Source organism: Colossoma macropomum, unplaced genomic scaffold (genome assembly GCF_904425465.1).
Source record: "Colossoma macropomum unplaced genomic scaffold, Colossoma_macropomum, whole genome shotgun sequence".
Classification (NCBI taxonomy): domain Eukaryota; kingdom Metazoa; phylum Chordata; class Actinopteri; order Characiformes; family Serrasalmidae; genus Colossoma; species Colossoma macropomum.
The window spans coordinates 32,222,860-32,237,178 of record NW_023494798.1 but is presented as its reverse complement, the minus strand read 5'-3'; the positions used below and the strand labels follow the sequence as shown (position 1 = coordinate 32,237,178).

At 41.0% G+C, this 14,319-nt stretch overlaps 1 protein-coding gene across 2 annotated transcripts in view; it reads left to right on the top strand.

The window, feature by feature from the left end:
* The window catches only part of relt (RELT TNF receptor), a 63,293-nt gene that overhangs the window by 43,805 nt on the left and 5,169 nt on the right, over nt 1–14,319 (top strand). For both annotated transcript variants that reach the window (XM_036585676.1, XM_036585677.1), the window contains exons 7-10: nt 7,764–7,844; nt 7,947–8,025; nt 12,164–12,406; nt 13,537–13,708. In XM_036585676.1, coding sequence (XP_036441569.1) covers nt 7,764–7,844; nt 7,947–8,025; nt 12,164–12,406; nt 13,537–13,708 — 575 coding nt within the window. The remainder of the gene's footprint in view (nt 1–7,763; nt 7,845–7,946; nt 8,026–12,163; nt 12,407–13,536; nt 13,709–14,319) is intronic.

Sequence of the window (14,319 nt, the reverse complement as noted above, 5' to 3'; positions counted from 1 at the left end):
AGTAGTGTTAATAACATGTTATACTGTCAGTGCCAAAGAAGTCAGTCCCAGCTTGGAGAGTGTAAAGTAAAGACAAATACCAAGCTAACGGTGGTGTACATTACCTTTCCCACATTGGGTAAAACACTGATGGCAGCTCTAGTTTAAACTCTGACATTTGAAGCCTGTAATGTGCTTTACTGTGAATGTTTTAGTGTTTCAGTAAATCCTTCAGTAAATACTTCAACTTGAAGCCTCACTCTGAACACTGGAGGAGGCTTTAGTACAGTACGCTTCACTTTACTTAGAGCGGACAAATACGACTTATGAGCTCTTATAATTTGTTATGATCAGTACATATAATGTATTATGTTAACAATTCATAATGCATAATAAGCATGGCTATAATGTATAATGCATTTTAATAAATATTTATAGCCATGTTTATAATGCCTTATGAATGCATTATAACATGTTATGAATGTGTTTATAGATGCTTACAAACGTGACATTCATAGAAAGTGTTACCGATAATCCTTTATTAGTCCCACAGCGGGAGAAAGTCTGGTACTTTAGTTCTTTTTGGAATGAGCCGATGGTCCTAATCAGACGTCTGCAGGAACATTGTGGTATTTCTTTCCTCTACGTAGTAACGGCGTTGGTTGGAGTGAACGGCACACTTCATTCTGTAACTGAGCAACACGACACTCTGTCCATCTCTCCTTTTCCTGATCAATAATTCAGTCATCAGGCTTCTTGGCCGTGTGTACAGGACTCTGTGCTGTTCTGCTGTGTTGATTTTTGGCTGTAGTCCCTCTCGGCTCCTCTGCAGAGGCCTTATTAAAGCAATAATTCAGCCAAACCTGCTTCCTCCCCTTACCCCGAATGACATGGCTCAGCCCAGATGTGTTTGGTGTCTGAAGTTTGCTTCTTTAGTTTTGCACTGGAGCTACGAGGCTAATGTAGCTAAGAGGTATTGGAAGGTTATCACCCACCAATTAGCATTGTGATTCCTGGATTACTTGTGTTCGGTAATCTGTAATATTTTAATGTACACCGATCAGGCATAACATTATAACATTACCTCCTTGTTTCTACGCTCATTGTCCATTTTATCAGCTCCACTTACTATATAGGTAAGTGGAGCTGATAAAACCCTGTTCTTCACTGTTTGGGACCCCCATGGACCCTCACAGAGCAGGTACTATTTGGGTGGTGGTTCATTCTCAGCACTGCAGTAACACTGACGTGGTGGTGGTGTGTTAGTGTGTGTTGCGCTGGTCTGAGTGGATCAGACAGGAGTTTTTAAACACCTCAGTGTCACTGCTGGACTGAGAATAGTCCACCAACCAAAAATATCCAGCCAACAGCGTCCTGTGGGCAGCGTCCTGTGACCACTGATGAAGGACTAGAGGATGACCAACACAAACTGTGCAGCAGCAGATGAGCTGATCGTCTCTGACTTTACATCTACAAGGTGGACTGACAAGGTAGGAGTGTCTAATGGATAATAATGTTATGCCTGATCGGTGTAATATTACCTTTGTCGCTGTAGATTACAGTATCCTGTGTTTATAAAATGTCAGAAATTGGTGGGATGTTAGCTTCCATTACATGTTACATTAACCTCACAGCAAAGTTGTGTTTTGTTGAACTATCGCTTTAAGACCTGCAGAGAGAGGGAGGTTATATCTTTTTGATTACAGTGTAGTTTTTACTGCCACGGTGAGGTATAGAGTGGCGTGTTCGGTGCACAGGTTCTAATAACAGGCTGTGGAGTTTCAGTGAGTTACGTATCTGAGCTGGAAGTGCGCATGCCTGTGGGTTTGAGTCCAGTCCAGGCCTCTGTGGTGTGTGTGTGGAGTAGAAGAGGACACTCAGAGGAGAGTGGAGTCACTGAGTTCAAAGATGAACAGGCACTGGCCGCTCAACTAATGATTATTTCTGTAACATGTAGACTATTATACGAATAAACGACTCACTGAACCGTTATATCTTCTGCTGTTGAAGGAGTGATTCATTCTGTGATGGTGCAGCGACACAGTGTGTCATTCAGATCCATTCAGTTCAAATTTATTTGTGTAGCTCTTTTCACAACTGCAGCTTTACAGAAATCCATGTGCAAGCCTTTAATGAGAAAGCCAAGCATGACGGTGGGAAGGAAAAACTTACCTAGAGCGTGAGGAAAAACCACTGAGAGGAACCAAGGCCTAAAACGGAACCAAGACTTGAAAGGGAACTTTCTAAGAGCGCAAATAACCACTGAAAGGAACCAAGATTTAAGAAGAGAATCTTCCTAAAAGCATGGAGAAGAACACTGAAATGAACCAAGACTGAAAAGGAGAAACTACCTAAGAACATGAGGAACCACGGAGAGGAACTAAGACTCAAAAGAAGAAACTCCCTCAAGAACATGAAGAATCACTGAGAAGGACCAAGTTTTAAAAGTAGAAATTCCCTAAAAACATGAGGAAGAACCACTGAGAGGAACCAAGACTCAGAAGGAGAAACTCCCTGAGAACACAAACAACAACCACTGAGAGGAACCAAGACTCAGAAGGAGAATCTCCCTAAGAACATGAGGAACCACTGAGAAGAACCAAGACTTAAAAGAGCAAACTTCCTAAGAGCACAAGGGACTACTGAGAAGAACCAAGACTTAGAAGTAGAAATTCCCTAAGAGCATGAGGAAGAACCACTGAGAGGAACCAAGACTGAGAAGTAGAAACTCCCTAAGAATATGAGGAACCACAGAGAAGAAGAACCAAAACTCAAAAGGAGAAACTCTGTAAGAACATGAGGAACCACTGAGAAGAACCAAAACTCAAAAGTAGAAACTCCCTAAGAACATGAGGAAGAACCACTGAGGAACCAAGGCTTCAGTAGAACAACAACATAGTAGTTATGAATGAATGAAATGTCAAATGAATCTCAAAAATGAACACAGAAACAAACTCTGAGTCTAATCAGCAGACAGAAGCACTCAAATTAACCAATGAAAAGCCATGACCCGTGTTAGTCTTTCAAAGGACTCTTTTCCATGACCAACAACTGAGCAGCACCATCGACTAACCATTGCAGCCCTATGACGACATGCGCTGTCCAGCAGAGTTTGTCTGTGTGTGATGGAGAGGAACTAGAAGAAGATGGAGAATAAAGCCTGTAGGGCAGAAGGAGAAGAGGAGGAGGGAGGTGGTCAGCACTAACAGCAGAGAGCTGAAGGTGGACTCTGTGTGGAGAAAAGCACTTTTCTTGAAAGCACTTTTCTAATGCAGTGATCCATTCATGCAGTGAAGTGTAGAAGAAAGAGAGGCTGATGGGAAACCGAGAAAGTAGATACTCAGAGACTCATCTCTCCATGTAGGTCTGTGGGAAACACTGAGCTTCTTAGAACGTTTTAATACAAATCAGCATGTTTCACAACGTTTCATGTCCATTTTACTGAAGTGATGTTTCACCATGTTCGCTGTAAATATGTCTCAGTATGTGCTAAAGTACTAGTTTAGGCTAAAAATAAACAAAAACGCAGACTTTGCTCTGCTTTAAGCTTTAGCTCAGCTATAGCGCTTTTCTCGCATCTCCAGCAGGAAACTTTTCCAAAAGTAGAACAGTTTCTTGTAAAATGTCGTTTCTCATTCTCCAGCTTCTTGTTCGAAATTTCCCGTTCCACCTTAAATGGTGCCTGAGGTGGCAGAATGTAACTGCTGCCCCATTTAAGGTGGAACGGGAAAATTTCGAACAAGAAGCTGGTGAATGAGAAGCTTCGTGACCTTTTAGTGGTTTGACAGTTTTTCGTTGCAGATTAAACGTATCAGGAAACCAGCAGGAGTGATTATAAGCACTAGGTCCATTCATCTCCTTATTATTAATGTTCATCATAAATCTCTCTCTTTGCCATTTCGTTAGCTACTAGCTAAGCCAGATTGTTGTTTGTGTTGCTATGATGACCAGCAGTCTGCGCTGATCTTCAGGGTTAAAGGGTGAATTAGCAGTTCTACATTAACTCCAGAGTTTAAGACCATTTATAGTTAAAACTGTGTTGAACGATCAGCAGAGCTTTATTTTACTGGAGCCACAACAGGGCAGTAAAAGAGCCGCGTGTTGCTGACCCCTGCTGTATCCCCTTGTTGTGATGTGAACACTCATCAGCACTCAAACCTATCAGCTGTTTACACTACCTTTGGATCTAAAGAGTTCCGATATATGCTTCAACTAATATTTTGGAAAAGAAACCTGACAAATTATTATTATTATTATTATTATTATTATTATTATTATTATAAAAGCTGCTCTTCATACCAGGAAGATACTTTGATGAACATGAAACTGAGTGTTGAAGACAAATATACCCAAAGGGTCAGCACAAAGCCGCTTTACTCTAAAAGAACTGGGGACGGTTGGGCTAGGAAGACAGACATGATGCCTGCAGTGTCCACAGGCCTGTTGGTTTTGTTAGATCATGAGGAGGTTCTGCTCATGGTTTAGACCTCAGCCTTGTTTTGAACCGTTACTGACTCGCAGTCTTCTGCAGTGAAGCCACTGTGGTGGCAGCGATTCCACCGTCCCTGAAGACCAACCGTTGCTGGAGAGGCTCTGTGTTTGTTGTGGCGTGTGCCAACTTGATGAAGCACTGTGGGGAAACCGGCTGTGCTGGGTGGGGTGGTTCTGGTTTAGACATAAGCCGAGTGTCTCCTCAAGTGAATTTGAGTGTCTCCTGATGATCTTTGGACTGTTGTAGAGTTGAAACCTGACTATTGTAAAGTTGAAACATAACCTTCAGACTATTTTACAGTTAAACAGGACTGTTTTAGAGTTGAAACATAAATTTTAAGACTATTTTACAGTTTAAACATGACTGTTTTAGGGTTTAAACATAAGCTTCAGACTATTTACAGTTTAAATATGAATATTTTAGAATTGAAACATAAGCTTCAGACTATTTACAGTTTAAACAGGGCTATTTTAGAGTTAAAACAAATTCTGAGACTATTTTACAGTTTAAGCATGACTATTTTAGAGCTGAAACAATTTTATAACTATTTAAGGTATAAACAGGCCTGTTTTAGAGTTGAAACAAATCTTAAGACTATTTTAAGGCTTAAACAAGACTATTTTAGAGCTGAAACATAAGCATCAGACTATTTTACAGTTTAAACATGAATATTTTAGAGTTTAAACATAAATCTTAAGACTATTTAAACAACTGTTTTAGAGTTGAAACATAATTTTATGACTATTCTTAGTTTTAAACGTGGCTATTTTAGCTTTGAAACAGTCCTTGAACTATTCTACGGTTGTAGCATGACTGGTTTAAAGTTGAAACAGTTTTATGACTATTTTAAGGTTTAAACATGACGATTTTAGAGTTAAATCATAAGCATCAGACTATTTTACAGTTTAAACATGATTATTTTAGAGTTGAAACAAATCTTAAGACTATTTTAAGGCTTAACCGTGGCTATTTTAGCTTTGAAACAGTCCTTGGACTATTCTACAGTTGGAGCATGACTGTTTTTGAGTTGAAACCTAAACCCGTAAGACTATTTTAGAGTTGAAAAAATTGTATGACTCTATTTGAAGTTTTAAATACGATGGTGTTTCAACTCTAAAATAAGCTTCAGACTCTTTTACAGTTTAAAAATAACTATTTTAGAGTTGAATTTTATGACTTAAAAACAGGACTATTTTAGCATCGATACAGTCTTTGGATCTTTTAACTATTTTACAGTTTGAACATCACAGTCTTAGAGTTGAAACATACTTAAGTTGCAACATTGAAACAGATCTTGTATTATTGTGGAGTTAAACAGTCTCCATGCTATTTTACAGCTAAAACATAACCATTTCAGAGTTTACACATAGTCTTAGGACTGTTTCAGATTTTAAACATAGTGTTTGGACTATTATAAAGTTGCAAACTTCACTGTTTTAGAGTTGACTACTTTATTTTTTTTGAACTTTATATTTTAGAGTTAAAACACTTTGCCTTGTGCTGCATATAGACTAACACATTCACTGCCACTGTATTAATGTGTGTGTACGTGTAAGCCACACAATGAGTGCACGGATCTCACAGAGAGACAATAGATCTGAGACGATTAGAATAACAATGGCAGCCGTGGGTGCCAGTGTTAAACTGGGATGAATAGAAAAGAAAGCTGAGTGTGCTATTCTCAGTGACACTTTCCCACTCTGGAATTGTGGGAAACACCCAGTTACTATAGAGACTACTGTTGCATGTGTGTGCACGAGTGTCATTTACTGTCTGCAGTTTAATATGAATTGTGTCACTAAATGTTGTGTGGTGACTAATTATGACAAACAGAATGACAAATTATGACGTTTAGTTGTGGAAAATGACAGAGAAAATATTAAGCAATGTTTGGACACAGTGGGCATGATGTACTCAGCCTTTTGTGCCAGTTTCGACACGAGTTCTGTCCCCGTGTCATGTGCTGAACCGGTGCACAAGCCTCAATGCGCAGTTTATGGTCTTCTCTCCCTCATATGCTTGAGGGAGGGTGGCGCTGAAAGTGGGTGGAGCCAGTGGCAGTGCCACTATCACAGGAAGGCACGGTGCAAAATGTACCTTGATGGACTCAGAGTCTTTGTTATTGTTTCAGAAGTCCTGTTTTTTGAGCCAGAGTAGAGTCACATAGGATGTTTAGTGGTGACAACAGCATTTATTAAAGGGAAATTCCACCAAATAAAAAAATATGAGTAGAATTAAATGGTTGAAATGTAAAAAGAGTCATTTAGAGTGGTTTGGCGTGAAACGCTCTGTTCTAGAGAAACTTACAAAGTCAGAATTGTTCACAGTGGTGGTGATAGGAACCAGACGTCCACCTCTAAAAGCTTCCTCATACACTGTTAGAAATAAAGGTTCTGTGCAGGTACATTTTTCGTTCATCAAGGTACAAACAATGTAAATGTTCCCTCAAAGCTCCAACAGTGGTTTTAAGGTCTGATTGTGAACCTTAAATAAGTTTTTCCAGGTGAAAAGTTCGTATTTGTACCTTTTCATAACCGAATGTTTTAAAACAGAACAGTAAAATAAAAGCCTGGAGACGAGACGGGGTGTGTGGAGTCAGTACAGCTTAGAACATATCATTTCAGTGGATTATGGTACAGTTATGTTCCCTGACTAAAGGTACTGAGATGGACCCTTGAGGGTCCCACCCCAGTGACAAGAGGGGAACTGCCCCAGGGACAGTTTAGTACCTTTTGGGAATCTTGCTTTTTTTCTGTGCATCTAAATCATTAAAGGGCCCATATCCGACATGTTTCTCCCATTTCATATTTATTCACTCTGAGGTCCACTTGTGACATTTATGTGGGTTTATGTACCAAAAACTTAATTCATTTTCATGCCTTAGAAATAAACAGGCTTTTTTTGCCACTGTGCCCTTAAAACTGATTGATGTAAACAAGCTCTGTTCTGATTGGCTGCCCTGCTTTGTGCCTTTTTCAAAAAACAGAGCTGAAACACTCCTTATAACTTCAGTGTGAATGGGCAGAGCTAAACTGATGTAGCCTGATTAGGCAGGCGTTTGTAAGTATATTGGTTTTTGTGACATCACAAAAAGTGTGAATTCAAAATAGGTCATTTTTTCCAGCTTAATTTGCATATAAGGACTAGTGAACAGTACATTCTGAAACAGTGTTTATGTACTACATTAAATGCTTTTGTTTCAAAAAAGCGCACTTGGTTTTCCATGAAATGGGCCCTTTAAATCCAGACCACCCTGAGGTACTATAGCACGTGTTTGTATGTCTGTTTACAGGTAACCCTTGCCCTTACATCGTTGAGGATCCTAATGAAGACACTATCAGTGTGCTGGTACGACTAATCACAGAAAAGAAAGGTATTTGGTTTCTTTTGATTAAATGTGGTACTTACAGTGAAGAGCTGTGGTTCAGATAAGTGTTGCTGGAAATCGCTAACGTTGTAAACGTGTGTGTTTCAGAAAATGCTGCTGCTTTGGAAGAGTTATTACTGGAGTATGAGAGGAAGCAGATGGCTGTCAGCAAAGCCACAGCCATCAAGTAAGAAAATGCATCCAAGCGTTTTTATTCAAACTTAAATTAGATTTCTTTTTGATTGCTGTATATAATTAAGCATACGAATGAAAATAAAGATCGAGGTTTTATAGTAAGTTAAGTTTTTTATTGTTTTAGCAAAACGGCTTGATGAAATATCTCCAAGCCTGGACCTATACTACGCAATCTTTTTCACGATTCCCGATTTTAACCCCATTTTGCCCCTTGCGACAAATTTTCACAATCTGAAGCGATTTTCCAGGCTGGGACCTCAATCGGTAGCGACTGATGGTTCGGATGATCTGGTAGTGTGAGAGGAGAAACGAGTGAATCTTTAGCCCTCTGATTGAACTCTGAAGTGATCCGAGACCCTCCGATATTATCAGACATGTTTGATATTTACGACTCAAAACGTTCACGTGGACTGTAGTGTGAGAAGGTCAGAGATTTACTCAACTAATTATTCAAACAGCCAATCAGAGAGCTAGAAGAGCAGAGAAACAGGTGAAGAGACATGCATGAACACTGCATGAAGAGCGGAGCGGAAACAGAGGAGCTGCGCGTGAAACACAGGCAGATAAGAGCTGATATCATGTTTATAATGTTGGATCCAGACTTCAGAACACTCTCTTTACGAGTTTCAGCTCTGCTGCCAGTTTGCAGTGAAATATTTCTCCAGCTTTCACTGTATCAGCACTTCTGAGCCCCATATTAATCACCAGTTTGCGTTTTCACTGCACATAAAAGCACAAACAGGTCCAGTAAGGTTAGCTTTGTTTGTGTGTTGTGATCTCTGAGGAGATCTGGGAGTTTGAGTTCTTATTCGTAGCCCAAACCTGTTATGTGTGATATTCTCTCTCTCTGCCTTGTCGTCTAGTCTGAGCGCCCCCACGACTAAACAGCAAGAGACTCTGTGACAAACTGACGTTAGGTGTGTGATGCTCTCCGTTTTAGAAATCTGTTACGATTTTAAGTCGCGTAGTGAACACCCAGCCTAAGTGTAGCGTCTGCAGCCAAAGATTATATCACAGGTCAATGTAGATTGATGCTGTTTGGCTCAGCATTCAAGCCAAACAGTAATAACTTCAGCTCCCATTAATAATCGGCAATACCATAAACGTCTGCTCTAAAAGGCTTCAAGATCATTATGTAAGGAAAGAATGTCTGGAACGGTTAAAGACGGCTTCCTTTTTCTAAACTTTTTAATGCTACACTCTTAAAAGGATGGTTCTTCAAGCGTTCCAACCGTCTAAGCGTTGGTCCTGTCATCAGGAGATCGCGAGTTCGATCCCTGGTGATGCTACAGCCATCCGTAGCCGGGAGTCCAAGAGAGCACAATTGGCCTCGCTCTCTCTGGGTGGGTAGGATGGCCCCTCCTTCTCCCCCCATCACTCAGCACGATGCTAGTCAGCGCAGGCGTCTGTTAGCTGACGTAACAGATCTGGCGGTTGGCGCTTTCCTCCGAGCGCGTCCGGCTGTCCAGTGACGTTGCGTGAGCAGCAGCTCGAAAAGAAGCGGTGGTGCTTCACAGGTCTCGGAGGAAGCCTGTGTTAGCCTTCACCCTCCTAGCGTTGATAGCATCGTGTGATTGGGGGAGTCCTAACTAGCGGGTGGAATTGGAGACGACTAAATTGGGGAGAAAATCGGGTAAAAATTAAAAAAAAAAATATATATATATATTTCTTCAAATAAGCAAAATTATCTGCATAATTTCTGGAAACACATGAAATGATCTGCCACTGGAATATGACCCTTTCATAAGATAAAATGAGTTAAAACAAGTAAAAATGTGTAGAAATAAGCGAAATAATCTTCTAACATCCTTACCACGATGTCATAATGACGAATGTCAGATATATTGACTAGATTTGAGTTCATTTTTTGCAGTGCGAAGTTTGTTTTTTTGGTTTTGTGCAAGGCTAACAGCTAAAAAGTACTGGAAGTTTATACCCCACCAGTTGTCATGGCGCAAACTGCATGGCTAAATCATCTCTCACATCCCTCAAACCTCACATAGAATCTCATATCTTACAGTGACTTGTGGTGTCTGACAATGTATGACATACTGTTATCTATAAAAAGGGACAAAGGTGAATCATTTATCATGATAACAAAATTCAACAAGAATTTAGTCCATATTTATACATAACACTGGCTGTGTTTACGTACAAAGATTGTCGACAATCTGATTGAATACATTCCGGTTATAGATGAAGACTGAGGTGTTTATTCTCACTCTGCTCAACAGTCTGATGGAAAATCTCCGTTTACATGCTCACTACGAGTAATCAGATCCAAAATGACATGCATGCCTAGAGTACCACTTAGTGTAGACGTTACCATGACAACCAGCATCACGTGAGTCCAGTCAGAGTGAGATGAGCAGCAGTGAGCAGCGCTTGTGTTTTTAATTGCTTTAAAATGATGTCAGACTCAGGAAAACGTCCTTCACATGTCCTTATTAAAGGAGGCCGAGAGGAAGACGTCGTGTTCTGGGACACATAAGCTGGACGTCCGTCCCACCGCCGTCTTTTAAAGACCAGAGCATAAACTTCGTCTCCTCTGCAGACCAGTTTCTGCTCCGCCATGTTGAACGGTATAAACTTTCACTATGACGCGACGAACATGATCAGAACGGACTTAAACTTTCCGATAGGGAATGTAATCAGATACAGGAGTTTACACGGATATTATTCTTCTATTTAGCGGATTATTTACAGGATTAACAACCTCGTTCAGAAATTGTACTTCGAATGGCCTCAATCGGACTCGTCTATTCTGATTGAGGTGTTTACCTGGACGTATTTTGTTCTGATTGCGCTATTAGACGGACTATTAGTGGATTATCAGGCTGAATGCAAATGTGGCTAGTGAGCCATACAGTGTCAGAAACCACATAATCAAGTCTATTAAAGATACCAAACAACTCCACACCCTTTCCAGTGAATCTGATGAGTTAAGCATGCAGTTAGCACCATGTTAATTACTGTACATAATTTGCATTACTTGTTAGCTACATTAGCCTAGTAGTTTCAGTGCAAAACTGAAGAATCAAACTTCAGACACCAAACATGTCTTGGCTAATTGACAACATTTGGAGTAAAAGCAGGAAAATGTGTACATTTGATGTTTCACCAAACTGTCCCTTTAACTGTTCCTCCTCCCATCTTACCGGGTTTCATCTCTGCCTGCGCAGTGACATTTCTGTCAATCTGTGGTGCTAAAAATGAGGCACTGTCAGCTGTGTGGCCTTCAGCTGTGTGTGTGTGTGTGAATGCGGCAGGTTTGCTGATGTACAGTCTCCTCTGGGTGCAGTGGAAAAGTACTGGCACCCACCAGCCGTTTTGCTGTCCTCATCAGTGCCTGCGCAAAAAAAGGCCTCTACTGTAACCCGCTGCCTCTCAGTTCTAGAAATCTTTTAATTCCAGGCCCTTTTGCAGCTTTTCACGCTCACACACAAAAGAACAAAGAGCCACAGGCCTGTTAGAGGGGCTGCGTTCAGGACTGCAGAGGCTCCATCACTTCTGAAACGCTCTGTTAAGTGTCAGATGGAGTTTACTTACTTTAGCTGGGGTCAGTGGACAGTTACTAAAGAATAGGCTGTCAAAGAAACAGGATTGATGAACACTGTCTGTCTTTGTCTGTCTGTCTGTCTTTCAGTTCAGTTCAGCTTTACTCATGTGTCCATCTTTGTTAACAGTAATGCCAAAGTATCTTGAAATAACAGCAACAAACTTTTAGAGATGTTAAAAAGTCTGCTTTTAGTTCCACACGGTTCCCAGTGAAATCATCTTAAATCTAGTCAATGTATCTGATATATTTCTCATTATGGGATTAAATGATCTGCCAGTGGAATTAGACATGTTCTTTAGATAGAATTACTTAAAACCGGTAAAAATGTTTAGAAATAGGGTGAAAAATCTCATAATATTCTTATATTAATTTCGTAATGAGAAATAATAGATATATTGACATTTGTTTGTACTTAGAAATGATCAGAGCTCAATTAAAAGGGAGAAATTTGGCAATTTTCTGCGAATTGTGTGCTTCATGTTGGGCCAGGCTGATATATAATGTCCTGCCAAAGTGCTGCTTTCTTTCTTTCCTCCTAAAAGGATGCTCTCTCTCTCTTTCTCACTGTCAGGTTCCCTGTTCTCCCTCATTTGGCCCAGTTCCGCTCTCTGCCCAGGCTGTGCACCCACCAGCATCATCTCCACACTATAAACGGCCTGGCCTCTCGCTCTGGGCTCTGCTGTTCCCGCTGTAGTCAGAAGAAATGGCCTGAGCTGCTGCTGCCCCCACTGACGCTGACCAACGACCCCAAGAAAACGCCCTGCAGTCCAACCAAACCTCTGCCTGCTGAGGGCACCATCCTGTCTGTGGGGAGGTTAGAAGAATCAGCTTCTCAACTCAGTTTGATATGAATTGAAGTTCACTGTATCCTGCACTGTAAAGCTCTCACCAGCCTAGCATTCTCCAAAAACCACCATTATTCCCCAACAGACACCATCATTCTTCAACAAACACCATACTTCTCCAACAAACACCACCATTCACCACTATACAACAGCATTCTCCACTAAACGCCATCATTACCCACCAAACGCCATTGTCTCCCAGCAAACACCACCATTACACCATTTACTATTAAACATTTTCCACCGAACACAATCATTCTCCAACAAACACTGTCATTACACAATAAACACCATTATTCCCCACTAGACACCATCATTCTCCATTGTACAACAACATTCTCCACCTGACAATCATTCTCCAACAATCACCATCATTCTCCAACAAACACCGTCACTACCCAACAAACACCATCATTACCCAACAAACACCATCATTCTCCAACAAACACCATCATTCTCCAACACTGTCATTCTCCAACAAACACCGTCATTCTCCAACACTGTCATTCTCCAACAAACACCGTCATTACCCAACAAACACCATCATTACCCAACAAACACCATCATTCTCCAACAAACACCATCATTCTCCAACAAACACCATCATTCTCCAACACTGTCATTCTCCAACAAACACCGTCATTACCCAACAAACACCATCATTCACCAACAAACACCACCATTCTCTATTATACAACAACATTCTCCACCTGACACAATCATTCTCTAAGAAAACTATCATTCTTATCGGCTAATTCATATTTAGAACGTTAACCGTGGTGAATGGGGGACGGAGAACATTCTGGAGAACCTGAACAGTCACTAATGGGTAGCACACCAACCCAACGTCTGGGCTTGTTGATGTTTGTTGGAGAACTCTGGGTTCATTGGTGTTTGTTGGAGAACTCTGGGTTCATTGGTGTTTGTTGGAGAATGTTGGGTGTTTAAACTCTGGGTCAGTCCCAGTTTGCCACAGTGGACGAGAGCAGATGCCCCCAGGGGCCAGGTGTTAGTTTAGGACGGCGATGGCCGTGCCCACTCTGACAGTAACGGCAGACCGCTGATGTTAACTCTGATGCCCTTGGTGTGTTCCTGGTAGGTTCCAGGTGGCTCAGATCCCGGAAGGTAATCCGGTTTCCGTGGTGACGACCCCAGCGGAGTCGAGTGACACGGACTCAGTGGAGTCGGGCAACACTGAACCTGTGGACGAGAGATCGCTGCTGGCCGTGTCCACTTCCTCTAACTCCGCCTCCTCAAAGACCAGACAGGAGGTGAGTCAATGTGACTAAAAACCACCATCGTCCAGTTTTCTGGAAAGTAGGAACGTCCACTGTTCTCTCTCTCTCTCTCTCTCTCTCTCTCTCTCTCTCTCTGTCTCTCTCTCTCTCTCTCTGCTATAGACTGTTTCCTATATATTCTCATATCCTGCTTCCCAGTCAATGAGATCATTCACTCTCTCTCTCTTTCTCTCTTTCTCTCTTTCTCTCTCTCTCTCTGTCTGTGTCTCTGTCTTTTTCAATAGAAATGGCCTAAAATTACTTGAAAAAAATGCCATTACCTTCATTAAATCACTGCTGTTGGAACAAAACCTCGTATCTTTACATTGTATGTAAATTTCATGATGAATGGACCAAAAGAAACGACCCAAAATGACTTGGAAAAACATCTGGTTCCATTGACTTACATTAAAAGTAAATCAGGTTTCTTCCTTCTCCTGTAAAGTTATCATTTTGGAGATACAAGGTTTTATTCAGAGAGGAGCCGTATATGTTAAGCATGCTTTTTCTTCTCCTGTAACGTTGGGAAAATAAAAGAATAATATAATCTGAAATCCCCAAACAATTAACAATCCTGTTAAGACCATATATTAGACGTTGCTGAA